This window comes from Dendropsophus ebraccatus, chromosome 1 (assembly GCF_027789765.1).
Source record: "Dendropsophus ebraccatus isolate aDenEbr1 chromosome 1, aDenEbr1.pat, whole genome shotgun sequence".
Taxonomy (NCBI): Eukaryota; Metazoa; Chordata; class Amphibia; order Anura; family Hylidae; genus Dendropsophus; species Dendropsophus ebraccatus.
Genome location: NC_091454.1, coordinates 101,400,468 through 101,420,140, shown reverse-complemented (window position 1 = coordinate 101,420,140; position 19,673 = coordinate 101,400,468). Strand labels below are relative to the sequence as shown.

Here is a 19,673-nt window from a genome sequence, read left to right as displayed (position 1 = left end):
TGCTGCCCTCTGTTGGCATACTGTAAGTTACTATTATAACCCACCAGGGATAAAGATAAGGATTGCTACATTGATATACATTGCACAGTAACAGAAATAAACATGACTTACCGTATAGACACATTGGGGGAGATTTATCAAACATGGTCCAAAATGAAACTGGCTCAATTGCCCCTAGCAACCAACCAGATTCCACCTTTCATTTTTCAAAGAGTCTGTGAGGAATGAAAGGTGGAATTTGATTGGTTGTTAGGGGCAACTGAGCCAGTTTCACTTTACACCATGTTTGATAAATCTTACCCATTACTTTTATAAGTGGCCAAGTATGTTACTTACACCTTCATGTGAGCACTAGCTTGCCCCAAAGTATTGGCCCTTTTACTGCTAGTAAGCTGTGTGTGCCAGAGTGTATAGTTGTAGGAGTAGGATATCTGTCAATCATGTAAATAGTGATGGCACTGATTGATGTCAAAGATTGTGTAGGTTTGGGTGTGATGTACAGCCAATTTGCACCTTCCCAGAAAGGTGGGTGTGATTTTGGAATCAAGTGAATTGATTAACCTCTTACATTCACATCATAATAATTTAAACAAAATTCATAATATATCCACCCCACCAAAAATATAATAAATGTATTATCTTGCTTTATTTAGCAAACACATTATAATTTTTAAGATAAACGGAAAGTATTTTGTCCACTTTTAAGTAGCCCATAAGAATAATTACCAAAATGCTATATGGTTGACTGTATTTCTGGACCAGCCGCAATAGCTGGAGACTGAGAAGTAAAATTCTTATTAAGTACATTAATCATACCATGCACTGTAAATATCTCCCCTTAGGTAGTCACTTTCAAATAAGTATTAGATTTCTATTCCAACCCGTAAGTCTCCGTACTGTTTGTGCAGTAATGTAATGTTTCTTAATATCTACTTTGCCATGAATGTGTGTGCAGAACAGAATTTCTGTAAGCACATCAGAGCACAAAGGCAATGAATTTCAACACTGTGGTAGCACAGATTCATGGTGACTTATAAGGAGATTATTTCAGCAGGGTAGATATTCACATAAACTGATTTGAGCCAAGGGTCTTCAAGAACAATGAGGTTTTAGAAAGTATTGTATTTCATAACTGCATGTTTTATGGATATCTCTTTAAAATGTTAAATAAAATATGTTCAAAAACATTTTTTTTTTCTTTTAAACACTGGTAATGTAAGATTAATGATTGCTAAGTAATTAAATAAAATAGCCACATAAAGGAATAAATAACACTGAGAGCAGAGGGTTTTAGATGTACATTCAGTCTGTATATCTTCACTAGCGAGTTCTTTTTCTGGCTTAGTCACAGACACAAGGCTAGGTGGCAGTCTCTTTTCATTAGTGCCACTTAGCATTATAAACTGTTTATAGCTCTGCAACTTAACATTGGATGAAAACATTTGGAACGTGTCTAAATGCTTAAAACCAGAAGTAAATATATTTGGGATGTGTGATGCTTGGAAGCCTGTGCAGAAAACAAACATTTCCTAACATCAAACACAGTCTCTGTGCTAAGTGCAATCAATTCTAACCAGATTATTTATTACAGAGCACAATATGAACGTGGAGTATTTTCTAGAGAGCTGGGTGTAGCTGACATGGATTAAAATGATAGAAAATGTCACCTTGCTAAGAAGCCCACTGTGGGATTTACCATGCTATTTGAAACCATTGATTGGACCTTGCTAAGCAACCATTGTGTCTTTCCTTGTCTTTCATGGGCTGCTAAGAAAGTGCTTGCACATCTATAGTTTCTTATGTCCCCTCCACCTTTGTCTTAATTGGTTTTCATGTAAGGACACAACAAGGGTAAACCAAGTACCTGACAGGCAAATATCTTTTAATTTAAAATCCTTGAAGATGGGTGCCTACCTTTTATACGTCTGCATTAGAGGAATACAAATTCTAACACACTCCATATTAATATGTTACGTATGCTAGATGTCAGTCTTTGTATGTAAACTTTTATTATAGATTTAGTACCAGACAAGTGGAAAATTCATTAAATCTGAATGTAAATGATGAGCTGTATGAGTGAATAAAACTGTGCTATTCAGATTATTCTCCATAATAACATCTACAGAATGTACTAGGATGCAAACAATATTTGATTAAGCTGAATGCACTGTGCATTATGTAACTGATTTTAAAAGCTAAGCTTAATTAATGTAAACTGTGGTTTATATGTGCACTTTACTTCTACAATAGGCTGGGTTCACACTACGTATATTTCAGTCAGTATTGTGGTCCTCATATTGCAACCAAAACCAGGAGTGGATTAAAAACACAGAAAGGATCTGTTCACACAATGTTGAAATTGAGTGGATGGCCGTCATTTAATGGCAAATAAATGCTGTTATTTTAGAACAACGGCTGTTATATTGAAATAATGGCAGTTATTTACCGTTATATGGCGGCCATCCACTCAATTTCACCATTGTGTGAACAGATCCTTTCTGTGTTTTCAATCCACTCCTGGTTTTGGTTGCAATATGAGGACCACAATACTGACTGAAATATACGTAGTGTGAACCCAGCCTCAATGTATTTAGCTTGTCACCTCAAGTAATCCCACTGGTTTAAAATCATCCCAAAAAGAAACTCTTCACTGTAGGTCTTCTTCATGTGTGGAATGGATCATTATTTAAGATATGTGTGTATATGGGAAAGTTATTGTTATGATGCGAGATATATAACTTTATGCTTGTGGGCAGAAATCCAGAATATGCAAGAGGCCCAAGTACCCTGCTCCCATTGACTCCAATGGGAAGCTGGGAGCTACACAAAAAGAAGAAAAATCACAGCAAAATAGCACTATGTATTCTGTAATTGTGTCAAAATTGGCTGAAAGCAATGCTATCCATTTATCTTCCCAGTTCCAGCACTGGGTCCTGCTTTACGCTGCACCAGCCTCTGGTCCCCGTCAGTTTTCTGGTCAATGACGCAGCTTGAGATGTGACGTTTCACCCTGCTCAGCCATTCAGTGGCTGTAGTGGGGTCCCACCTTTGCTGCTGAAAGGTTGAACGGCTTGAAAAATCATAGTGGCCAGGGACGATAGACTGGTGGACGTTGATGCTTTCATCCACCCCCTCCCTGGCTAAAGTAAAAAAAAAAAAGCCCTCCTGCTTGGAGTACCCCTTTAAAGCCAATTTACACACAACAATTATTGGAACAATTAACATAAAAATGAGCAAACAGAACAATACATTCTTTGTGCAGATAAGATAAATAACTGTATTATAAATGGCAAAGTGATAATGAGAACATTAGTCAAATTGATTACTCACAGTCTACTCGATTGATATTGTTCAGTGGTAGCATGTAATTGATATTCCCTTGGCATGTCTTTACTGTAATATTTCTACAAACAAGTATATTATTAGTTTAAAGCCTCATTAATATTTTCAGCATATTTATCTTCATGCTATCAACTCGGTCCATTATACTTCTGTCTTAACCTTGGTTTTCTTGTGTAATTTGCTGTCTCCGCTCAGAATGTAAGAGTAATCTATGGTAGACATCTGGTATTATTTCAAATATGTCATAATTGGTTGTATTTTTATGTTGCTGAACATACACGTCATGTTTCTTCTACAAGATATGTGCCTGCTGTACACTGCAAAAGAAATGCATTTTTATATTCTACTTAAATTTTTCTATTTTACTGTCAACATTTAGCCTCACTTCTAGAATGAAAATACAGAAGGAGGTTTAAGGAGATAAAGTGTTCCTGTCCCTTTAGTTAAACTAGTCCATCCCCCCAACCTCTGTCTGACCTTAGAGTTTGTTTACTATGTACCAGGTAAAAAAAAAAAAAAAAAGTTCGCTTAGTAGTGCTTTCAGTTATGTGCTTAGTAATCTAAAGAATGAAAACATTACAACATTTCATGAAATTACAGTCATTAAGTAAGTCTGTTACCTCTGCAGAAATGGATGAAAGATTGGTGTACCTATTTAAGATGGCTTTCAACAAAATGGATATATAACAGTAATATAAATAGTGTTCCATTAAAACTACAGTAAATAACAGAAACCCTACAGCGCTCTCTCTCTCCCTGGGTTTGGCACACACAGCAGTGGCAGTTTTCCAAAAACGGTGTGAAATCAGTATTGAGATTAATCAAGAATCTTTCTTGTTTCTGACAATAGGAGCACTTTGCTCATCTCACCCCTGTCTTGTAATATATGTAATATATGATAAGGCAGCTTTAATAAGCAGTGTGTAATAGTAGACAGGGTTGGTATAGGGGGTGTGTTGACGTTCCAGATCAGAAGTCCCAATAACATTAACGTGTACAATATATAACGGGAAAATACATATCCTGTCCCTTCCATTGTTTTCTATAGCTAAAAAGGTACAGTTCTAGTGTACGTAAAGGTAAAGGCTAAGACATTCTACACCCAACCAGGTGTTTCCTTGGAGTGTATCATATAGTGTCCCTTTATCAAAGGGGTACTGTTATTTAGAAAAATAAAAAAGTACACATATTTGGTATTGCCACATCAATAATGTAAGCAATAAAATGATCACACAAATTAAAGCGACTCTGTACCCACAATCTGACCCCCCCAAACCGCTTGTACCTTCAGATAGCTGCTTCTAATCCAAGATCTGTCCTGTGGTCCATTCTGCAGGTGATGCAGTTATTGTCATAAAAAAACAACTTTTAAACTGGCAGCCCCGTGCCCTTTGGCCGTGGCTTAGTTTGTGTATGCATTAGGCTAGCACAACCTATGCCTAATGCATACACAATGTTAAAAGCTACTAAAGAAATTGTGACAAAAAATATTTTAACCACTTCATGACCAAAGGTCATTGATGCACAGATGTCCAGGTCACACTGAAGGAGTGCTGTCCTCCTTACCTTCTAAGAGCCATAACACTTTTATTTTTTGACCTACAGGTCTGGTATACAATATACTTAGCCAGTATTATCAGTGCCCTTCTCACAGAGTCTGTCTGAGGCAGACTTTATAAGAAGATTGTGGTTCTGACAGGACTGAGGTAGTATTCTTTCTCCCTCTGTCGGGAACCCCACAGTCATGCTGGGGGAGTCCAGGTATATCCCCTGTTACTGACACCTTTAAAAGCCACAAACTATATAGATTGTGATGTGCAAGGGGTTTATGACAGGTAGCTGCTGTCATTATGTCTGGCTCCTTGTACATTAATGTGTGTGCGGATGCTCACACTGAAGCAGACCCACACGCATTAAAACCCCTTCACACCAGAAATGTATAATAACATTTCTATTGCACAGGGCATCAGCAGTAGGAAGGTATGTAGCCACATGGCTGACATGAAAGGGTTAAAACTGCATGTACTATTCTTAAATTACTTTTTACTACGATAGAGCTATGGCTTTCTCGTACAAAACTAGCATCTATAAATGCATTCACTAAATCTAATTTTGAGAGAAACATGATCCAAGTCTTTTAAAGGGGCAATCCAAGTTGATATAATTTTAATTTAATGTGCTTAGCCTGGGCAGGAAACATAAAAAGTATTTGCTGACTTTTCTTGCTCCCATTACTATTTCCCTGCAGCTGGGCATTGCTAGTTGCCCGCAATCCACCTGCTGTGTTTATAATTAGGGCATTCACTGTCTGCTCAGCCAGTCAGAAACCACAGCAGTGTCCTGCCTCAGCACCCAATTGGCTAAGCAGGCACTCGAGGTTAGAAGAAGAAAAAAAATAACTTTAAATCCTCTTTTAACAAATAAATATGTGGTCTTAAGTGTGCATAAATATTTTTGATAGCCATATGTTATGTCTGACATCTGTAGTAATAACAATGATAGAAAGAAAAAAAGATAATTGACATTATAAAAACCATTAACTGTTGGACCTAAAACAGTATGACGTTTCAAAGGGCATATCGTGTCAAACTATCATTTATTTTTTTATGTATACAACTAAAGTGTTAGATTGAAGGTGGTGCTGTGGACACTGCCTATCTGGACAAGCAAAGCCTTTAAGGGTGTGATCACAAGTACAGGATCTGCAGCAGATCTGCAGCAGATTTGATGCTGTGTTCAGTTATTTAGATCCAAATCTGCTGCGAATATTCTGCGATACGGTGTGTGAAGCTACCCGAAAACACTAAAAATAATGAATTGGACCTAATCTCTGGATAGTTCAGTGGATTTGTGGTTGGCTGAAGGAGAGATATCAGAGGGTGGTTGTTAATGTAGTATATTCTAAGCAGTTTCTCATTGCCGATCATTTAAGTAGTGTATACATACTGTTTGTGCTGCTCTGTGATCCAGCGTCATCCTAAATTTTTTTTTTCCATTCCTGGGCTGTCAGCACTCAGCCTGCTCTCCAGCTGAAGAAGTATTGTCTGGCCGCCTCCTGCCTCCTCCTGTCACTCATTCTGGAGAAGGCAGGTGGTAGCGGGGGAGGGGATAGTGGGCATAGGCTGTGCAGGGTGGACGCTGACAGTGTCACCGACTGGCCACTGTAACACTATCAGCCATGAGATGAAACAAACAAACTAAATTTTTTTAAGAAGATGCCTGATCACAGAGCAGCATGGACGATAAATACGCACTGCTCATGTGATTGACAATAGTAAACTAATAGCACAGATATATGCATATCTGTGCTGTTAGTTTCCCTTTAAGCATTAAACTTATCAGGAAATACTTAAAGAACTTAATCTATCCAGTCTAGGGAAAGAAAACAAAAGGGAGGACAAACATTTATCTATCCCAAGAAAAAAATGAAAAATACAATGTTATGTCTTAGCCAAACTATTAAGTCCCTATTACACCAACAGATGTCTGACAGATTAGCTTACAGATTTTTTCAGCCAAAGCCAGGAATGGATTTGAAAGAGGAGAAGAAATCTCAGTCTTATCTTTACGACCTGTCCATTCGTGATATAATCTGTCAGACAACTTTTGGTGTAATAGGGCTCTTAGAAGAGTCAGTTCAGCAGCTACTAGAGGTTTTACTAGAATATAGTTTAAGTATATACCTGCAGAAGTTAATGTGGCAGGAATACAAAATGGACACCCGACAGGTGCGGCACCTGTCATTTGGACATTTAAACGCCATGATCACTAATTGAGGTGGCATTTAGATGGCTAAATTACTGACTTCAGGGGGATTGTTGATCATTAGCAGCAAGTGTCTGCATGTATTTACTTTTACAACAATGTCAAGAAATGGCTACCTTGAGCATTCAAACACTTGACACTTAAAAAAATACATACAAAGGGGTTCCGAGATATGCAACCTGTAGATTTGTTTTGTTCCCACTCTTCATATACCATTCATTTTTATAAGGTTATTTTATTTCAGACAATGTAATTAAGTCTCACAATGGCTGTACCTGTGTTAATTTTTGTTGCACAGTTAGCAGGACAAAAATGTGAAAAATCAGTTACAGTATCTTGAAAACAGATATGGCCATTCTGTGCAATAAACATCAGCATACTATTCCGCTTTTAGAAGTAGCAAAATGATTTATAGTATAAGTACATGTGTAATCAGTGTAAATTATACAGTGTAAATTAACTAATAGAACTCTAGCTTGTCAAGCAAAAAAATTATTGCACATAGCTTTGCCCAGCCATAGCCTCTTGGTAAGAAAAGTTTATAGCATCTAGAACCATAAAATTTATATAAAAAGTGATGTATTTAATGTTCTGTAAACAAAATAAATAGTGGGAGTGCAAAGAAATATTTTATATGTTAGGGCTCGTTCCCACTGAGCAAAAGCAGTTGAATTTCTGCGCTGAATCAGCGCTGAAATTTCAGACGTTAAAATAGGTGCAGAGCTAATTTCCATTGTGTTGAATGGAAATTCTGCTCTGCAGTTCACACAGTGGAATTTCCGCACTGAACTAATCCGCTTTCCGCCAGAAGAATGAACATGTTCATTCTTCCGCTAGCGGAAGCCTATACAAACCAATGGGGCTCTGATTTTCTGTTTTAGCGCGGAATACGCGCGTATTCAGCGCGGAATGCAAGCGTAATACAAGCGGAAATTACTCGCTGAATCAGTGCGGAAATGGGGAAAAGGGGGGGGGGAGGAGGATTCTAGTATATGTTCTGGTATAGTCTAGTTTACTTACCAAATATTCACTGAATTTCAGCGCTGAATGCATGCGGATTCAGCGCGGATTCCTCGAGTATTCCGCGCTGAATTTGTCAAGAGCTGATTACGAGCTGAACACTTTCCTAGCAGAATACGCAGGGATTCTGCTTACATTCTGCTTATATTCTGCTCGGAATTCAGCGTCAGTTGATTTCAGGCGGAAATATTTCCTTGCGTAATCCGCTCCTTTTGCTCTGTGTGAACGTAGCCTTAAGGTTTAAGAAAAAAACTGATGTAAAGATTACACATTCCCAAGATAAATAGCAATATATCATACATCTAGAAAAAGTAACAAAAACATGTATTGTCTAGGTGGGAAAGAAAAACGATCATAATGTGGATAGCAAAATCTACTAGACCAAATATGTTAGCAGTTTGCCTCTTGTGGGTAATAAAGATCAGATAATACTGAGGTGAATCCTGAAAAACAATAGAATATTATCGTAAATAGTACAAATTTCTGTCAGTTTCATAGACCCTGATGCATTGAATTCTTTGAATCAAAAAGTCTCCTCATTATGAAGGTATAGGAGGCACAGCTGGCAGCAAACGTGGCCTCTACCTTTCGTCTGCTGGAAGAAAATTGATGCAGCATACAACATCAAAAGACTTGCCGTCACTGACCAGAGACATGATGAATGACCAGTTCCAAGTGTAAATAATCTGCTTGTCCTTGTAGAATATTAAACGTAATGGTAATGACCCGGGTTAGATGGTCACTGCCCTCCACCTCTAGAATGCTCATTATTTTTTTGGTGCTTGCCTTTCTCCAGTTTGACATTATGAGTGAAGAATATCATTCCCTCAGTGCAGCTGCATAAGAGGGCAAAGTAAAGGATAGGAAAGATTTTTTAACAATATGTACGTTTTGTTTCTTGTCTTGGAACAAAACACCTGACGTATTAGCTATAGTCATTTTTATTGATATTCTATTTTTTCTTTGTATGCTTATCAAAGTAGGTGGATAAGAAGCTCCAGCAATATGTTAGAGCTATAGTAGCAGAGAAGTCAGTAGCCTGTTTGGTATCAGCCTTAGAGCCATGTTGGATTTGAGGACAGCTGGGATTTCCCCTGCTAAAGATCAGACGAAATGCGGCAATTATGTCACCAGGTCTGCAGGAGGCTATGGTTCAACTTTTCTCCCCTTTGGCATGACTGGGGAGCAAAAAGCTAATAAGTATTCCCCTTAAAGGAGAAGTCCATGCAGACCTTTTTTTTTTTTTTTAACAAGTGCCAGAGAGGGGGAGGATAAAAGAAATAACATGCCCTCACCTCCCAGGCTCCAGCTCTGGTGGCTGACTGATCCCAGATCCCCGGCTGCTCTCTCATGGGGACTCGGGTCGTGACATTAGGTCCGCTCAGCCAGTGGGCAGCTGTGGCAGGGTCATGCGTCTAATGTGTCTGACAGTAACATATTACATTTTTTTTGTTCTAATTTTTTTTATATTTAGTTTAAAAATCCCTTTAAGGGACAAAATATACAAAAATTAGAATGATCAATAATATGTTTCTGTGGGAGATATAAATGATTCTTTGGCTGTCATTATTGAAGGTGTATGGCCACCATTACCTGAGCACTACAAGGTGCTCAGTTGAATATCAAGCCCAATCAAGCACCCTGGTGCTCGACACAGCACTATACTTGACCGAGCATGCTCCCCTAACACTAATACTTATCTTCTACTGGGTCTGGTATTTTGTATCTCACTAAACGCATTATGTATCCTCAGTGGCGGATTATAATATGGGTGGTTTGGGCGGCCGCCCGGGGCTCCGGGGGGGCCCATGCCACGCCGCCCACATTATAATCCGCCACTGACTGTCTGATGCGCGGCTGCCGGGGGTGTCCCGTCCTATCCCTGGCAGCGCGCGCATCAGAGAGCTCCCCGTGCTCCTGTGGCTGTGACTTCCGGCGCACGGGGAGCTCTCTGATGTGTGCGCTGCTGGGGATAGGACGTGAAACCCCCGGCAGCCGCACATCAGCCGGAGGCTGCAGAAGGAGAGAGGCTTGATGGGAGAACGGATGGCAGGTGAGTTGTGTTGTGTTTTTTGTTTTTTTGTGTGTGTTATCGGAAGGGAAGAGGGGGACCATCTATAAGGGGGGGCAGAGGGAAGAGGGGGACAATCTATAAGGGGGGGCATAGGGAAGAGGGGGACCATCTATAAGGGGGGGGGCAGAGGGAAGTGGGGGACCATCTATGAGGGGGACCATCTATAAGGGGGCAGAGGGGGACCATCTATGAGGGGGACCATCTATAAGGGGGGGCTGAGGGGGACCATCTACAAGGGGGGGCAGAGGGAAGAGGGGGACCATCTATAAGGGGGGCAGAGGGAAGAGGGGGACCATCTATAAGGGGGGCAGAGGGAAGAGGGGGACCATCTATAAGGGGGGCAGAGGGAAGAGGGGGGCCATCTATAAGGGGGGCAAAGGGAAGAGGGAAAAGGGGGACCATCTATAAGGGGGGCAGAGGGGGACCATCTATAAGGGGGGGGCAGAGGGGGACCATCTATAAGGGGGGAAGAGGGGGACCATCTATAAGGGGGGGCAGAGGGAAGAGGGGGACCATCTATAAGGGGGGGCAGAGGGGGACCATCTCCTCTCCTGACATCCTCTGTGCTGCTGTGACCATCCCCTATAGATCAGCACCCTCCTCTCCTGACATCCTCTGTGCTGCTGTGACCTCCCCTATAGATCAGCACCCTCCTCTCCTGACATTCTCTGTGCTGCTGTGACCTCCCCTATAGATCAGCACCCTCCTCTCCTGACATTCTCTGTGCTGCTGGGACCTCTCCTATATGATTAGCACCCTCTTCTCCTGACATCCTCTGTGCTGCTGTGACCCTGTGACCTCAGCTATAAGATCAGTGCCCTCCTCTCCTGACATCCTCTGTGCTGCTGTGACCTCCCCTATAGAATTAGCACCCTCCTCTCCTGGGGGGGGGGGGGCAACAGCAGGAAACCAGGTGGCAATATGTTTATTGGGGGCAACAGCGGGTGAACAAGTGGCAATATGTTTATTGGGGGCAGTGGAGGTGGGGTGGACAATGCTTACTGGGGGTTGCAGCAAGGGACCAAACATTATGTTTATTGGGGCCAGCAGGGAGGGGAGACAGGCAGTGTTTATTGGGGAGAGCGTAGGGGGACAGTAGCGGATTATAATGTGGGCGGTTTGGGAGGATTGACCGGGGGGAGAGGGCCCAGGTTGGGTGGACAGCCCGGGGCCCATGGTACATTTAATCCGCCACTGTGTATCCTGTGTATCATCCACTTGTGGTTGAATGTCACATTTATTTCAAATAATTCACCATACTTAAATATAAGTCATAAATATGTAAAAATGGCACAGATAAAAACTACAAATCACAGTGCAAAAAAAAAAAAAAGAACCATCACATAGCCCCATAGACTGAAAGATAAAGTTATAGGAGTCACAATAGGGCAATTTTAATTATTAAAATAAAGTGTAATCTATTTTAAAGTAGTAAAATAAAATAAAGGGTAATCATAATGACCTAAAGAATACAGATAACTTGCCAATGTTATTACATAGTGAAAAATATAAAAAAAGGCTCTCATATAAAAAATAAAAGAGTTATGGTTTGTCAAAGGTAACGAGGAGAAAACAAAAAACCCCAAAAATGAAAAATGGCTGCTTCCTTAAGGGGTTAAAGTTTTTTCTTCAAGTCTTCTGCATCAGTTTAACCCCTTAAGGACAGAGCCTGAAATGGCCTTAATGACAGAGACAAATTTTATGAATATGACCAGTGTCACTTTATTCATTAATAACTTCAGGATGCTTTTACCTATCCGGTTGATTCTGAGATTGTTTTCTCGTGACATATTGTACTTTACATTTCTGGTAAATTGGAGTCGATACTCATAACAAATCTTTATGAAAAAAACCCAAATAATGTGAAAAAATGTGAAAAAATGCATTTTTCCAACTTTGAAACTTCTTTGCGTATACAGAAAGTGGTTATACCACATAAATTATATATTAAATAGCATTAGCAACATGTCTACTTTATGTTGGCGGTATTTATTAAACTATCTTTCATTTTTTTTAGACGATAGGAAGCTTAAAACATTAGCAGCAAATTTCCAAATTTTCAGTAAAATTTCAAAATCAGATATTTTTAGGGACCTGTTCAGGTTTAAAGTGTATTTGAGGGGCCTGTATGTTAGAAAGCCCCACAAAGCACCCCATTTCAGAAACTACACCCCCCAAACTCTGCAAAAGCACATCCAGAAAGTGTTTTAACCCTTTAGGGGAGTCACAGAAATAAAAGCCAAGTGTGTAAGGAATTTGAAAATTTTAATTTTCTGTGCAGAGATTTTATTGTAATCCAATATTTTTCATAATTATAAACCTATTACCAGAGAAATGCACCCCAATAATTATTGCCCCGTTTCTGCAGTTTATAGAAATACCCCATATGTGGCCCTATTGCGCTATTTGACGCAACCACAAGCCTCAGATATAAGGGAGCGCCTAGTGAATTTCAACGCCTCCGTTATATTTGGTCATTTTTGACTGTACCACTTCAGGTTGGCAGAGGCTCTGGGGTGTCAAAACCTAAAAAACACCCCTAAAGGGACACCATTTAGAAAACTACACCCCTCAAGGAATGTAACAAGGGGTGCGGTGAGCATCTGGACCCCACAGGTGCTTCACAGATTTTCCCAACAATATGGCGTGAAAAAAGAAAAATTTATTTTTTACACTAAAACGTTGTTCTAGCCTTCAATTTTTCATTTTCTTAAAGGGATAAGAGGCAAAAAAAGACAAAAAATGTGTAGCGCAGTTTCTCCCGAGTACAGAAATACCCCACATGTGGCGATAGAGTGCCAAGGGGGCGCAGGACGAGCCTCCAAAGGGAAGGAGCGCCAATTGGCTTTTGGAAGCTGAATTTCACTGAAAAGGATTTCAAGGGCCATGTCGCATTTACAGAGCCCTCGTGCTGCCAAAACACTGGAAACCCCCCACAAGTGATTCCATTCTGGAAACTACACCCCTCAAGGAATCTAACAAGGGGCACAGTGAGCATATGGACCCCACTGGTGACGGGCACAAATGTGGAACAATGTGACGTGAAAGGGAAAAATTTCATTTTTTCACTTTCATGGCACAAATCATCAAGTCATCAAGGGGTCCATATCCTCACTGCACCCCTTGTTAGATTCCTTGAGGGGTGCAGTTTCCAGAATGGGGTCACTTGTGGGGGGTTTCCAGTGTTTTGGCAGCAGGAGGGCTCTGTAAATGCGACATGGCGTTCATCATCCATTCTAGCCAAATCCAACCTCCAAAATCCAAATGGCGCTCCTTCCCTTCGGAGGCTTGCCCTGCGCCCACATGGCGCTTTATGTCCACATGTGGGGTATTTACGGACTCGGGGGAAATTGCTCTACACATATTGTGTGTTTTTTTCTCTTTTAACCCCTTGTGAAAATGATAAATTCAAGGCTAAACCAACATTATAGTGTAAAAAGTGTAATATTTCATTTTCACGCCACATTGTTCCACATTTGTGCCCGTCACCAGTGGGGTCCATATGCTCACTACACCCCTTGTTACATTCCCTGAGGGGTGTAGTTTCCATAATGGGGTCACTTGTGGGGGGTTTCAACTGTCTTGGCAACACAGAGGCCTTTTGAATGCAACATGGCCCCTCGAAATCCATTCCATCCAAATCCAGCCTTCAAAAACGAAATGGTGCTCCTTCCCTTCGGAGGCTTACCATGCACCCGCATGGCGCTTTATGTCCACATGTGGGGTATTTACGGACTCGGGGGAAATTGCGCTACACATTTTGTTTTTTTTCTCCTCTTTTAACCCCTTGTGAAAATGATATATTCAAGGCTAAACCAACATTATAGTGTAAAAAATGTAATATTTCATTTTCACGCCACATTGTTCCACATTTGTGTCCGTCACCAGTGGGGTCCATATGCTCACTACACCCCTTGTTACATTCCTTGAGGGGTGCAGTTTCCATAATGGGGTCACTTGTGGGGGGTTTCAACTGTCTTGGCAACACAGGGGCCTTTTGAATGCAACATGGCCCCTCGAAATCCATTCCATCCAAATCCAGCCTTCAAAAACCAAATGGCGCTTCTTCCCTTCGGAGGCTTACCCTGCACCCGAATGGCGCTTTATGTACACATGTGGGGTATTTCCGTACTCAGGGGAAATTGCTCTACACATTAGATGTTTTTTTTTATCTTTTAACCCCTTGTGAAAATGAAAAAACATGACAAGATTAATGATTTAGAGTAAAAATTTTACAAAAATTACACTAAATGTTGGTCTAGCCTTGATTTTTTTCCATTTCCACAAGGGGTTAAAAAAGAAAATGAACACAAAACGTGTAGGGTAGTGTCCCCTGAGTACGAAAATACCCCACATGTGGACATAATGTGCCATATGGGCACAGGGCAAGTCACCAAAGGGACAGAGCGCCATTTAGAGGCTGGAATGGAGGATGGAGGCCATGTCGCAATTACAAAGCTCCTGTGCTGCCAGGACAGTAGAAACCCCCGACAAGTGACCCCATTCTGGAAACTACACCCCATAAGGAATCTAACAAGGGGTGCAGTGAGCATATGGACCCCACTGGTGACGGGCACTTACGTAGAACATGTGCCGAGAAAATAAAAAATACAATTTTTTTCATTTTCACGTCCCAAATGTGGCCGTCACCAGGGGGCCATATCCCCGCTGCCCCCCTTCTTAGATTCCTTATGGGGTGTAGTTTCCAGAATGGGGTCACTTGTGGGGGGTTTCTACTGTCCTGGCCGCACAGAGGCTTTGTAATTGCATCATGGCATCCTCTAATGGGAATGGCGGCCATACCTATTTAGCTGGGGAAAAGGGACAATTCTAATTTATTTGGGGGTATTAGGCCAATTATTAGTTTATAAGGTTGGAAATGACAGGTGTCCATCAAACTCAACCTGTGTTGATCCAGAGGAAGGCAAAAAACCCTTGTGAGGCAGACGACAGTAGCCTCATCACAGGGGAAAAATTCCTTCCCGACTCCATAATGGCGATCAGAATAATCCCCGGATCAACGTGACCCCTGAAATAGGAATAAGGGACAGAATTTAGACAATGTAGAACCCCAATGACGTGTGGTGCGCCTTGAAGCGATCCAGTATGCAGAGGCCGGGGTGATCAGGACAGGTGTCACACTGGAAAATGGTGTCCTTCCTGATCCCCCTGTTACCCCACACTCTGCACTTCTTCTGGGGTCTCCCGTTCTCCAGTGTGGGGGACGTCACCTGGAAAATGTTGCCCTGGTGCGATACGGGGTCCTTCATATCCAGAAGCGCTGGGTCCGCTCCATGGCTGCTAAATATTAGGGCGCTATTACTGCTTCTGATATGTTCGGATCGTGCCGCAAGCTACAGTAGCTCGGGCAGCGAGGGACCGGAAGAGGGGGTGCTGGTATAAAAGTTATCCCCGTACAGGTGGTAACCTTTATCCAGCAGTGGGAAGATCAGTTCCCGGACGATCTTCCCACTAACTCCGAGGATGGGGGGGAGGGGGGCATCTGGGGGCTGGATTCGGGTGTCCCTTCCTACATACACTCTAAGGGTACATGCACACTGCGGAATCGCGACAGATAACCCTTCGTGCATTCCACAGCTGGCACCCACCGGCGGACTGATGCAGGCGCACGTCTCCGTCCGTGTCGTAGACTCCATTCTATGCACGGGCGGATTCCGCTCTCCGTCCAACGTGTTCATTCTTTGGATGGACGATGGAATCCGCCCGTGCATAGAATGGATTCTATGACACGGGTGGAGACACATGCCTGCATCAGTCCGCCGGCGGGTGCCAGCTGCGGAATGCACAAAGGGTTATCCTTCGCCATTCCGCAGTGTGCACGTACCCGAAATCTGTAAGTGTACCCTAAGGCACGCTCACAGAGTTTGTAGAATTTCACGCCATACCGTCATCTCTTATTGGGACGGTACTGGCGGAAAAGATGTGTCTGGGGGGCAGCGTACGCTACGCTACCCCCAGATACGTCATTGGAGGATGAGGATGATGAGGATGAATGGAGGAACGAAGGACCCCCCATTCATCCTCACTGGCTGTTTCGGTGTCGGAGGTAATAATAACGTATCCCTCTGACGCCGAAAACACCCTGGGGGCCATCTTTATACGGGGATTGGTATATGGGGTATGTAGTGGTGTAGTGTCAAACTTTATTCAATGTAGTGTGGTGTAATGTAGTGTTTTTTACGTGTTTTTTTACAGTAAGTATAAAAAAAAAACCTACGCCAACAAAGGAGTTGCTGATAAATGCCGCACTTATGTGCGGCACTTATAAGCAGACCGTGGCAGTAGAATATAGAAAAAAAACACCCTACGCCAAAAAGGAGGAGTTGCTGATTAGCAGCGCACTTTCGTGCGATGCTGATCAACACTCAGCGGCGATTGGGTGCGGAAAATAGAAAAAAAAAAATTTGAAAAAAAAAAAAAAAAAAAAAATTTCTACATTTGAACATCCCTGTAGCTGCTGATAAGTGTATTACACATATCAGCCGCTAGAGGGCAGCAGAGCGCAAAATACGGAAAGAGCCGACGCTGGAGCCGAAAATAGCCGAGAGAAGCCGAACGTGACGTCACGGAAGAAGCCGAAGACCCGAACGAAGACGAGGATGCCGCGAACCCGGAAGACGCCGATCAGGAGCCCGGGACAGGTGAGTAATGTACAAATACCTGCTCTGGACCCCTCGGCTACCTAGCTGAGGGGTCCAGGGCAGGTATTTACTATATTGTGGGACTCTGATCGCCGTGCCACCGGCCCGATCGCCGTGAATGGCCGGCCGGTACCGGCCGGCCGTTCACGGCGATCGGGCCGGTGGCACGGCGATCACCATTACTTTTTACAGTAATGGCGGTCGGTGCCGTCCTCGGACAGCACCGACCGCCATTTTTTTCCGGGTCATCGGGTCGCCGATGACCCGGAAAGGTTCCGATCGCCGCTATTGGCTGATCTGAATTGATCAGCCTATAGCGGCGATCGTAAGCACGGGGGGTGTTAACCACCCCCCGTGCCGTGAAGCTAAGATGGCCTGCTATGATTTATAGCAGGCCATCTTCCCCGACCGCTGTGTGTGAACACGCAGCGATCGGGGAAACATCGGGCGTAAATTTACGCCCTGATGCGCCAAGTACCAGGGCGCGAGGGCGTAAGTTTACGCCCGATGTCGTTAAGGGGTTAAAGCTCTCAAAAACATCAGAAAACACAACAGAAAGAATACCACTGAAAAAATGAATACATTTAATAGGCTTTCCAGTGTTTATGATTTATGTGTAAAAGCCCATATGTTATCAGTATTCAAGCTCTTGAAGTTTGCACATTGACAATGTTCCCTAAGGTGATCCATCCATCCATACACTATAATGAATTATCAGTAACTGTGCAATCTCTCCTTGAAAAAAATCTACCTCTGCACTAACTGCTTTGCAAGATATATTGACATTTTAAAGGCATGTTCACAAGGTTTACATTTCTTGTGAAGTCTGATATGTATTCTGCAGCAGAATCAGTGTAAAAACTGCATTCCATTGTCTCCAATAGCGATTTACACAGTAGCTTGTACGGAGCAAATGTTTCTACTGCAGATGTGTTCAAGGAAACTGCTCGGTAGCCTGAAGATACATTAGCTCAATGGAACTGGACTGCATTTTGTCAGAAACTTTGTAAAAATCTACTGCGTACGTTATGAAAATCCACAGCAGATATCTGGTATTTATCTATACTGCGATGTATCAAATGCTAAAGGACACCTTAACGTTGGTGACATGGTACACATTCTGTTGAATGTGGGGTGTGTGGCTACCTCCTGTTGGCCTGCACTCCTCCCATGTCCCAAGGGTGCTTTAAAAAAGATCACTTGGCTCCTATCTGCCCAGTTGTAGGCTTATTAAAGCCCAGAAGAGGCCATTGCTAGTGTGAAAATACTAGAGTAGGGACCATGTCTCTGAGGACACCTTAATGTGGCGACATGGTACACTCTGATTAAATAGTTTGCTAAGATCCTCACTTTTTAATATCTACAGAGCAGGTGTTTATCGTGTGTACGCTGGGAGGAGTATATACGGTAGGCCCTTGCACCTGTAGGTTGCTGCTGCACTTTTTGTTTTTTTGTCAAATGCTAAAGTGGCTCAGATGAGCTACATCTAATGGAGGGTTGTTGGTTCTTTGTTTGTTTTTCTTTATAAAGATAAAGTAAAAAGATAGATAAAGATTAGATAAAGTAAAAAGAAAGAAAGATAGCCCCTGCACGCTTCCAGCTGAATAGGATACATGCTGCTCCTAAGGTACATTAAAGTGACACTGTTACCTTCTTTTTGCATTCTGACATCTCTACACAGGTGTAAAGGGAAAATTTAGCGGTTTTCATACCTTATTTTATATCATACAACATGGTACTTGTTCAAGTAAAAAGTCATCTTTTATCAACTGCAGATTGTATTAAGTGGGCGTGGCCTCGCAACATTAGTGCCACTTAGCTCCGCCCACAACACCACAGTTGCCCCCGCCCCCTCGTTGGCCATTGGAACAGGCTGGCCGAAAGGCCTAAACCCCACCCGCTTTACGTCAGCCAACAAATGGGCGTCAAGGGGGCGGGACAAACTGTGCCGTTTTGGGCGGGGCTAAGTGACACTAATGCTGCGAGGCCACGCCCACTTAATACAATCTGCAGTTGATAAAAGGACACTTTTTACTTGAACAAACACCATGACGTATGATATGAAATAAGGTATGAAAAACACTAAATTTACCCTTTACACCTGTGTAGAGATGATGAAAAGCACAAAGGGGGTGACAGTGTCACTTTAAGGTTTTCCTCTCATCTCTAATTATTACCACTAAAGCTCAGGGCCGCTGTCTCTTATGTAAATACTTGTGAACCTACTGTCTTAGGTCCATAGTGCTGCAGTGTCAGCTCCCCTTTCCTCTCTCTCTTTAACCTCTTAGTAGCAACAGTCCCTTCATGTCTGTGTGCTGCTGTTGTATGTACACTATTCTGCTTCCTGTATCTAAGATAACCTAATAACTTATTCTCCCTTTTGTCTGCAGGCTTGTCTCCAGCAGCAGTTCAGTTCAGTGCCTAGTCTTACACCTTTCTTGCTGTACTACAGCAGTTTCTAGCATTTTTATTCTGGAGCAAAGAAAGGGAGGGGGGTGGGGGACATAATTAAACCTTTTAGATATGTTCAAATTCGTTAGGAATCTGTTAAAAAAAAACAACGGCGATGCAAAATTGTACTTTTTTCACAGAATACACCAGGATACAAGGGATTATTACTCTTATAATCCCTTGTATCCTGGTTTTCTGTGAATATCAAGATGTTAGACGTCACCCCTGTTAGGGTGAGACCTTAAATTAGTCTCCTCAGATATACCTTGATGCTGCCTAATCAAAAATGTAATGTGACAGCTGTCTGTGAGTATTACCCAAGACACATGAAAGCAACTTCACTGTTCAAACTTATCGAA

At 42.3% G+C, this 19,673-nt stretch overlaps 1 protein-coding gene across 3 annotated transcripts in view; it reads left to right on the top strand.

Moving 5' to 3' along the window:
- Positions 1-19,673, top strand: part of IMMP2L (inner mitochondrial membrane peptidase subunit 2) — an 816,543-nt gene that overhangs the window by 720,689 nt on the left and 76,181 nt on the right. The window contains exon 6 of one of the 3 annotated variants that reach the window (XM_069976149.1): positions 8,618-8,647. The exons of the other annotated variants lie outside the window; for them this stretch is intronic. Coding sequence (XP_069832250.1) covers positions 8,618-8,632 — 15 coding nt within the window. The 3' untranslated portion in view covers positions 8,633-8,647. Of the gene's footprint in view, positions 1-8,617; positions 8,648-19,673 lie in introns of those variants that run through there. 3 annotated transcript variants of the gene reach the window in all.